This window comes from Somniosus microcephalus, chromosome 9 (genome assembly GCF_052327205.1).
Source record: "Somniosus microcephalus isolate GS21.2 chromosome 9, FLI_Smic_1.0, whole genome shotgun sequence".
In the NCBI taxonomy this organism is placed as follows: Eukaryota; Metazoa; Chordata; class Chondrichthyes; order Squaliformes; family Somniosidae; genus Somniosus; species Somniosus microcephalus.
In genome coordinates this window covers 225950400-225960873 of record NC_140995.1, presented here as the reverse complement: position 1 = coordinate 225960873, position 10474 = coordinate 225950400, and the positions used below count along the sequence as shown (strand labels likewise).

Sequence of the window (10474 nt, the reverse complement as noted above, 5' to 3'; positions counted from 1 at the left end):
TGGGTTGGGCGCCTGCACCCCCCTCCCCCCAGTCCAGCCTCCGTTAAAACCAAAAGTGGGCGGTTTGGAGGCGGGGTCAGGTTGGGAATCCCATTTTTAACACTTTAACTGCCCCCATGCTCCAAACCCACCCATTTTTTTGAGAGGAAAATTCTGGCCTAAGTTTTCAGCTTCTTGTTCTAGTTGGGAGAAAAAGGGTGGGGGGAAAAAAACCTCTTCTTAAGGTTAGCACCAAATAGTTTCGTAGCTTGGTTAGTCAGTGCCCACTAACAAGGCCTAGTTTGTTATTTTCTATGTTACGAAACTGAAATTCTCTGTAAACTTTATTCTGTTGGTTCATAGGTTAAGTGCATAAAAAAATAATCCAGCGAGTTGGTTTACAAGTGGTGTCGTTTCACTGGTGTTCATCAGTCTGCCTTCCGGAAGATCGGAGAGACTCATGTGGGGGATGGGGTGGGATATTCGAGATGATGGATCCGGTTCCCATGGTTACCACCCCTGCACCACACGTTCCTGTGACTGGACATTCGGCTGTAAACTCCTGATGGTGGGGGAGACCAGTGATGCTGAACTCAATAGAATATCCAGAGCAGGCCCAAACCTTCTACCATTACCACCTGTCACCTTGGTGACCTATTATCAATAATAATAATTAACTCAAAACATGTGAAGCAGTGTTTGTGTCTGCAGGGGGGCAGATTCTCCTGTTGTTGTACTTGGTGTAAAGGACAGGAGTGAAAATCGGACGGTGACGGTCGCACATCCTGAACAGAGCCGGCCCCCTTTTTCCATCCATTTAAATCAACGCCTGTTCCCCGGGTGCAAAGGTCAGGAGTCAGAGGTGGAGACTCATGACATCAGGCCTCCGGCCCACTTATGTGTTCCAAGGATTGTCGGTGTTTCTGCAGAGCAAGGCCTGCACCTGACATTCTCACTGAAGTGAGGCATCTCCCTACGGTTTGACCGGCACTCCCATAGTTTCCAAGGTAATTGCACCCTCTAGTGTTTGGACTGTTGAATATAAAAATAAATCCAAATCACCGCAACCAGACATTAACCACAGCTTGTATTAATCATACTCAGACACCAGAAACCCCGATATACAGCAAGTCTACTCGTGTGTTAACCATGAATCAGGTAAGAGCACGTGCCTGAGAAGTTTTATGGTGCATTTCACCCAACCAATAACAACAGTAATAATAATTGAAATATTCTTAAAAAGTGCGTGTTGTCATTTGGGCCTGCAAGCCCCGGCGATATTACATTCTCAAACATTCCCACATGACAGGATCGATGTTAAATATCATTGTCAACAGATCACCTCACACATGCAGAATGCTGAACTACTGAGCCAAAACAATACAGTAAATTGGAGGATGTGGTGTGACACTGTTTCCGTGCTGTGGCCACACCATACCTTGAGCACTGGGCCCTGTTCTGGTCACCAGGACAAGAAGAGAGATATTCAATACCACGATGCACTGCTCGAGATTGATCCCTGGGGTCAAAGGACTGAATTATGAGCAAAGATGGCAGAAACCTGGGCTTTCTAGCTGGAAAAGGGAAGTGTTTAGAGATACTTAAGTTAGTAAATTGTAAAGAAAAGATAAATCCAGAAATGGGGGAAATGGAGGCACAGGGTCAAAGTGGCAAATTAACTTTGATGTCAGGAAGTTTGTCACACAAAGAGTTGGAATGGACTTCCAGGTAGGGTAGTTGGGGCAAAAATCGGAGGAATTGTTTAAGAAACAATTGGATGATGTGATTGGTGGTCTGTAGAAAGTTTTTCTGGATGGATGAGCGAAGATGGGTCATTGGCTTTTCTGGTCTTTATCTCTCTTGTGATATGAGTTGTTTGGTTTCTGGCAGGGTGTTTTTCTTATTCATACAATGGCCAAACAGCCTGAGAGTGCGCCACTCGTGCTTATGCTTCAAAACCAGCTGGCACAGCTCGTGCCCTTTAGGAACAGACACAGTATTGTGCACAGTGTAAGAGCTCACTTCATCTTTTCTGAGGTGGATTGTGGGACAAGGTGGGGTTTTCTGGTTAATGTTGTGCAACTGCTGTGGCCCAAATCTTTTTCTTTAACTCACACGGCAACGGAAACAGAACCACAGCGCGGCTCTAGAGTAAACATTTAAACTAGGGAAGGCCCCGGGTTCAATCTCCGGCCTGTGTTAAGTTAGCTGACCTCAACTGGGCAACAATTGATGGGTAGACCATGAGAAAATAAGAATTAGGAGCAGGAGTAGGCCATACGGCCCCTCAAGTCAAAAATCTATCTATCTCAATCTTGAATATACTCAACGATTCAGCATCCACAGCCCTCTGGGGTAGAGAATTCCAAATATTTACAACCCTGAGTGAAGAAATTCTTCCTGATCTCAGTCTTAAATGGCCGACCCCTTATCCTGAGACTATGCCCTTAGTTCTAGACTTCCCAGCCAGGGGAAACAACCTCTCAGCATCTCCCCTCTCAATCCCCCTCAGAATCATCTATGTTTCAATGAAATCACATCTCATTCCTCTAACCTCCAGACAGTGTTGTTCCAATCTACTCAATCTCTCCTCATAGGATAACCCTCTCATCCCAGGATCAATCTCGTGAACCTTCGTTGCACTCTCTCCAAGGCAAGTATATCCTTCCTTAGATAAGGAGACCAAAACTGTGCACAGTACTCCAGGTGTGGTCTCACCAAGGCCCTGTACAATTGTAGTAAGACTTCCTTACTCTTATACTCCAACCCCCTTGCAATAAAGGCCAACATGCCATTTGCCTTCCTAATTGCTTGCTGTACCTGCAAGCTCATTTTCGGTGATTCCTGTACGAGGACATCTAAATTTCTCTGAAGACCAACATTTAAAGTTGTTCATCATTTAAAAAATATTCCCTTTTTCTATTCTTCCTACCAAAATGTGAATAACTTCACATTTCCTCACATTATACTCCATTTGCTACCTTATTGCCCACTCACTAACCTGTCTATATCCCTTTGCAGGCTCTTTGTATCCTCCTCACAGCTTACTTTCCCACCTAGCTTTGTATCGTCAGCAAACTTGGATACATTACACTCCGTCCGTCCCTTCATCGAAATCATTGATACAGATTGCAAATAACTGAGGCTCAAGCGCTGATCCTTGCGGCACCCAACTAGTTACAGCCTGTCGCCCTGAAAATGACCCATTTATCCCTACACTCTGGTTTCTGTCCATTAACCAATCCTCTATCCATGCTCATATATTACCCCCAAACCCATGAGCCTTTATCTTGTGTAACAACCTTTTATGTAGTACTTTATTGAATGCCTTCTGGAAATCTGCTGGTTCCCCTTTATCTACCCTGCTAGTTACATCCTCAAAGAACTCTAACAAATTCATCAAAAACAATTTCTCTTTCATAAAACCATTTTGAATCTGCCTAATCATATTATAATTTTTTTTAATTTTTTTTTTTTTTTTTTAAGTACTCTGTTACCACTTCCTTAATAATGGATTCCAGCATTTCCCGACGCCTGATGTCAGGCTAACTGGCCTGTGGTTCCCCGTTTTCTCTTTCCCTCCTTTCTTGAATAGCGGCGTTACATTTTCTACCTTCCAATCCACTGGGACCGTTGTAGAATCTAGGGAATTTTGGAAGATCACAACCAATGCAAGGGGGGTGAGGGGGGAGCTCGTTTCCCCACTCCTTATTGCTTGCATGTGCCTGTGTTTATGTATGTGTATATGGTGTGTGTTTATGAGTGCGTCTGTTTGTAAAGGGAGGGGGTTATTAGGTGAGGACAGTACTTCACCTATGATGACCTCATAATAAAACAGCACACCAGTAATCACGTTCTAGGCTCACAGATTAAGACTCTCGGGCATGGCGCTCGATTGCAGTGCACGCTGAGCTGTAGCCCGTCCGGCATCACCACTTTCAGGAGATGGGGGCTCTTTCTAATCATCATCATCACTCCTAACATTTGGCCGACTTTGATTGCTTTGGGTGTAGGACTGGTACAGTGCCAACACCCAACACATTCAGTCATGCTTTTACTAATTACAGTATAATTATAGTGATTATCCTTTCCATGATCCACGCCCATTGGTAATTAAAAGTCACGAACCTACAGTAAAGTTTTAAAACCCTCCTCCACTTTTTTTTTGTCTTACTCTTTCCCTCTATGCATTTTTCTCTGTTGTTGTTGTTCTGTAACTGCACATGTTCTGCCCCTGGGTTTTCCAGGGTCAAAGTCCGGAGACAGTGTTCAACCAGTCTTCTTCACGACGTGGATGAAATAGCACGGAGCATAATCCTGGCCGGGCTTGTGGGGTTTAAAGTCACCGTACAGGTTGTGCTGACATTTTCCTTGGAAAGCATTCTTCAGCAACTCGATGAAGTGGTCCACGCGGTGAGGGTAGTAGGATAGACGGAAGGTGCTGCGGAAGAGAAAAGGGGACAAAGGCTTTGGCTGGGTTGCATGGTAATGAATGAATCAATCAATCAATCGTTTAAAAAAAATGGCAGCCTTTTTTTTGCTCGTTAACATAGATGTTAAAGGGCAGGGTTTTGGAGACAGAACCCAAGGCACATGAAATAAAACAAGCGAATTAGAAGTGAAAATTCAACTAAAAGGGTAGGACGTAGTGACCATCACTGAGACCTGGCTACAAGCTGGGCATGACTGGCAGATAAATATTCCAGGTTATAAAGGTCTTTAAAAGGACAGGGAAATTGGAAAGGGAGGAGAAGTAGCAATATTGATAAAGCACACTATTACAGTAGTAGAAAGAGGTGATAATAATTATATATAATAATCAACTTTATTGTCAGTTAGTGCACAAGTGCAGTACAACGAAATGTAGGCTTGCGGCTCCCGAGAGTGTACATTTAGATTAAGACATTTAAACATTCAACATTCATTTGGCTTGTAATACATTAACATAAACATAACCATAATAAAGTGCATTGGCAGATGTGCAGGCTTTATAGAGTTTATTTGTGGAGTTCAGTAGGATGACAGCCCTGGGAAAGAAGCTGTTCCCAAATCTGGTCGTACGGGTGCAAATGCATCTGTAGCGTCTCCCAGATGGCAGGAGGGCGAACAGACTGTGGCTGGGGTGGGTAGGGTCTTTGATGATGGACCGTGACCTCCGTAAACAGCGTTTCTGGTATATGTGCTCTATGGTCGGTAGCCGGGTGCCGGTAATGCGTTGGGCAGTTTTGACTACCCGCTGCAGGGCTTTCCGGTCACAGTAGCTACAGCTGCCATACCATACTGTGATACAGTTAGTCAGGATGCTCTCTATTGTGCAGCGGTAAAAGTTAGAGAGGATCAGGGGTGACAGGTTACATCCCTTCAGCCTCCTCAGGAAATAAGTGTGTGCAGGTAGTAGAAACGCTATGGGTAGAATTGAAGAATAGAAAAGGATGCAAGAATTTACAAAGGACATATGGCACAGAAACAGGCCATTCGGCCCAACCAGTCCATGTTTATGCTCCACACGAGCCTCCTCCCATCTTTCCTCATCTAAATCTATCAGCATAACCCTTCTCTCTCATTTGCTTGTCTAACCTCCCCTTAAATGTGTCTATACTATTCGCTTCAACCACTCCCTGTGGTAGCGAGTTCCACATTCTCACCACTCTTTGGGTAAAAAATTCTCTTCTGAATTCCCTATTTGATTCTTGGCGACTATCTTATATTGATGGCCTCGAGTTATGCTCTTCCCCACAAATGGAAACATTCCCTCTGTATCCACTCTATCAAAACCTTTCATAATTTTAAAGGCCTCTATTAGGTCACCCCTCAGCCTTATTTTTTCAAAAGAGACCCAGCCAGTTTGGTGGAAGTTGTTTATAGACCTCCAGATAGCAGTGATAAAGTAGCAAGATACATAAACGTGGAGATCAGAGAAGCTGTTAGAAATCAGGGGTGTTAAAAATGTATATGGTTTTGTGGATAAAACGGTGACGCGAGTAATGCTGTATTTACATGATTGTATTAGAACTAGAGCCAGAAAGTCTCTCAGACTAGTATTAGAATAATTAGATAGATGCGTAGAATCTGCCTGTGTTTTGGTTCCCTGCGGATGTTATAGCATTCTGCAGTGTGACGGTCATAAATAATCTTGTTTTCAAGTTAGGATTTCAACCTTGTTTATGTTTTTCTAATTTTACCAACCAAGGCCCAATGTTATATTTCTTCCATTACTGCTAATAACCATGCAGGAAACTCTCTTTTAACCGGCATCTACATAACCAGAAATCTCTGTTAACCGGCAAAATTCAGGAGTAGGTTCAGGTAAGTTTTACTTCATATTAGTGGCAGTTTCTGGATCTGTGGCTGTGTAACTGGGGTTCGTGCACTTCTTGCTAAGCAACAGGGATGCTTGGTCTGTGGCCAGAGTTCCTGCACATGTTGCTAAGCAACAGGGAAGCCTGAATTTGTTGCTGTGTACGGAGCTCTCGTACCTTTTAAACTATACCTCTCTAATCTGGACTTTTTGATAAACTGGCACCACACCGGTCCCGTTGGTGCCGGATAATAAAGAGTTTCCTGTATTATAATGCTAAGTTAGGATTGTGACTTTGTTTAAAATGCATATTTTAACCAGTGTATGAGAATAGAATAGAAGATATCTTTGGGAATTTAATGATTCATTCCATGGTACAATAGTCTGATAATGAAATAGTTTGTTTTGCATAGCTAAAGCTGCATGAACATAAATAACTGATAACAAGCAGTTACGAACATCTGATGGCCAAGAATGGCACGTCTGACTCCAAACTAGGGAGGATAGAGACAAGAGAGATAAGACACAAATTCTTAAGGAAGAACCTTCAGAAAGATTAAACAATAAGACAAATTGAATGAGGTAATGAGACCCCGTTTTGGGGAGGGCTTTCATCCAAGAACCAAGACAAAGAACTTCGGCTGTCATTGGGTGATGAGGTTTTAGAGAAACCTCTATAGGTTAAATGGTCTTGTCAATAACTTGGCCTCAGGTCCACCCCTAAAAAGAGAATAAAAGTGACACCCCGAGTGCTTGTCCACACAGACGGTGGAGGGGAGAGTCAGACAGAAGTTGGGCTGGTCGAACGTTCTTTTGAGAGTGATCCCACACTCACCAACTCGAAGGCCAATAAAGCATTTGAATTGGAATTGGAATTGGAATTGGAGAGCAGAAGCCAAAGAACTGTTCATGCATGCCAGCCGTCTGTCCAATCAGGACCGGTACCAGCTGCTTGTCACGGTCATATGTTTTTGCTGTATAACTAGCATGTTATATTCCGTCTTAAACTCTGATTAAACACAATATACCCATCATATTGGTTTGCAGTCGATCCTGAATATTTGAAAGACGAGAGATAAGCTACCAATTGGCCTAATCTCTACAAAGCTTGTTGCAAAAACAGAGTAGTTATAATGGGTGACTTTAATTTTCACATAGACTGGGAGAAGCAGAACAACTCGAGCCCCAAAGGTAGCAGATTTTTGAGAGTGTATTCGGGACAGCTTCCTGCAACAACATGTTTTTGAACCAACAAGAGAACAGGTCATATTAGATTTAGTAATGAATAATGATCCTGAACTAGTTAATAATCTAACACGAAGGGACCACCTAGCTAACAGTGGCTGTAATATGATAGAATTCGGTATCAGGTGGAAAATGGTGAGTTACAAACCAAGGTTTTAAATTTAGGTAAGGCTGAGGCAGGAATTGACCACAATAGACTGGGCAGAACTACTAACTGACAAAACTGTGGGTGAACAGTGGGCAGTGTTGAAAGAAGTATTTGGTAGAATACAAGACCTGACAATACCCCTAAAGGGCAAGAGCTCTACTTGTGTAATTAAACAACCTTGGTCAATCAGAGAAGTGAGAGATAGTATAAAACTAAAAGGAAAGCTTTATACAAAGGCAAAGAACAGAAGAGATCCCGTGGACTGGGAGAGATATGAAGAGTGGAAAAGGGATAGAAAGAAAGTGGCAAGAGCCACAAAAAGGGATACGAGAGAAAGCTTGTGAGGGATATCAAGGGCAATACTCAAGGCTTTTACAAATATATTAAGAGAAAAAGAGGGTGGCTAAAAGTAAGGTAGGCACCTTAATAACAGTCAGAGGTGACACTGTAATTGGAAAACAGGAAATGGCAGACTTTGTATTGCTCTTCATAGTAGAGAATGAGAATAAAATACCAGAGATACAAAGAAAACTAAAAATAATCAAGTGGAGGAACTAACTCGGTTCAATATAAGTAAAAACATGGTGATGGGGAAACTAATGCTAGATCGATGGTTTCCATCCCAGGGCATTAAAAGGAAGTAGGTGAGGAAATTGTAGATGCTCTAGTCATCATCATCCAAAACTCTCTGGTTTCAGGAATTGTCCCCTTGGATTGGAAAATGGCCAATGTCACGCCATTATTTAAGATGGGTCAAAGAGATAAACTAGGTAATTATAGGTCTATTAGTCTAATGTCAGTTTTAGGGAAGTTGTTAGGGACAAAGTGACTGAGCATTTGGACAAATATGAGCTGATCGAGAGGACCAGCATGGATTTGTAAAGGGTAGGTTATGTCTAACGATCCCAATTGAAATTTTTGAGGTAGCTAGCTAACTTGGTAAATAAGAGATTGTGGATGTTATTTATATGGACTTTCAGAAGGCATTCGACAAGGTGCCATGTAAGAGACCATTAACAAAAATGAGAGCACATGGAATTGGAGGCAACTTATTGGCTTGGATAGGGAATTGGTTAGGAGATAGAGAGTAAGGATAATGGGTGTGTACGCAAATTGGCAGGATGTGACTAGAGATTAACTTAAAAGGCTAATGGAATGTTGGCCTTTATCTCAAGATGGCTGGAATACAAAGGGGAGGAAGTGATGTTACAACGGTACAGTGCTGTGATTGGACCCCATCTGGGGCACTACGCCTCAGGAAGGGTATATTGGCCTTGGAGGGGGTGCAGCACAGATTCACCAGAATGATACTGGGGGAAAAAGGGTTAAAGTATGAGGAGAGGTTGTATGGACTCGGCTTGTATTTCCTCGAATACAGAAGAGTAAGGGTTGATCTAATTGAAGTGTTGAAGATAATTAAATGATTTGAGGGGATAGAGAGAAACTATTTCCTCTGGTGGGAGTGTCCAGAACAGGGAGGCATAAACTTAAAATTAGAGTTAGGCGTTCAGGGGTGGTGTCAGAAAGTACTTCCTTGCACAAAGGGTAGTGGAAATCTGGAACTCTCTTCCCCCCCCAAAAAGCTGTTGAGGCTGGGGGTCAATTGAAAATTTCAAAATGGAGATTTTTGTTGGGCAAGGGTATTGAAGGTTACAGAACCAAGCAGGTCGATGGAGTTAAGATACAGATCAGCCACGATCTAATTGAATGGCGGAACAGGCTCGAGGGGCTGAATGGGCTACCCCTGTTCCTATGTAAGATGGGGAATCCATCCCATCACAAGCACAGTTCGAAAATGGTCATCAGCGCACTGGCCATTCGCTCAACCTCATTCGGACCCCAGGCAACAAACATCAGTCCTAAACAAACAACACTGAAGTTGCCCATGTGTGAAGAAGTGCAACGTGCTTGGAGGGAAATTCACAACTGAAAGATCCCAGCTCCAGGAATGGAGGAAGGCGCAGGCTATTGACAGGTGCAGCCAGTGCACCAATGGTAGCAAGTACAAATGAGAGAAATGGAGAGAGTGGGAATTGGGTGAGTGACATCTACGCACAGGTGGACCTTCTAAAATGGCAAGGGGTGGCACTGAATATAATGGGAAATGGAAAACGGTCATTGTGTCCAAAGCTCTTCTCACTTTAGCTTTTTTTTTTAAAGCTATGTGCTTGGTTCCTTCTTTAATGATTTTTTTTGGGAGAAATGTGTGTGATTGAGAGTGTTTATAGTTTATTCATTATGTTTCAGTAATTGTGAAATTAGATCCAGCCAGTTGGCATAATTCATGCCCTATGGACATACTGAACATATGCCAGCGCTAAACTTTTAAAAAATGTATTCATTCCTGTGATGTGGGCATCGCTGGCAAGGTCAGCATTTATTGCCCATCCCTAATTGCCATTGAGAAGGTGGTGGTGAGCCGCTTTCTTGAACCGTTGCAGTGCATGTGGTAAAGGTACTCCCACAGTGCTGTTAAGGAGGGAGTTCAGGATTTTGACCGAGCAACGATGAAGGAACAGCAATATATTTCCAAGTCAGGATGGTGTGTAACTTGGAGGTGAACTTGAAGGTGGTGGTGGTCCCATGCACCTGCTGCCCTTGTCCTTCTAGGTGGTAGAGGTCGCTGGTTTGGGAGGTGCTGCTGAAGAAGCCTTGGCAAGTTGCTGCAGTGCATCTTGTAGATGGTACACACTGCAGCCACAGTGCGCCAGTGGTGGAGGGGGTGCAAATCAAGCGGGCTGCTTTGTCCTGGACAGTGTCAATCTTCAGTGTTGTTGCAGCTGCACTCATCCAGGCAAGTGGAG

The 10474-nt window shown here is 43.2% G+C and overlaps 1 protein-coding gene across 1 annotated transcript in view; it reads right to left on the bottom strand.

Annotated features, from left to right (window-relative positions):
• Positions 1–1049: 1049 nt before the first annotated feature.
• gnmt (glycine N-methyltransferase) overlaps positions 1050–10474 on the bottom strand; it is a 59462-nt gene continuing 50037 nt past the window's right edge. The window contains exon 6 of the mRNA XM_085997948.1: positions 1050–4420. Coding sequence (XP_085854074.1) covers positions 4249–4420 — 172 coding nt within the window. The 3' untranslated portion in view covers positions 1050–4248. The remainder of the gene's footprint in view (positions 4421–10474) is intronic.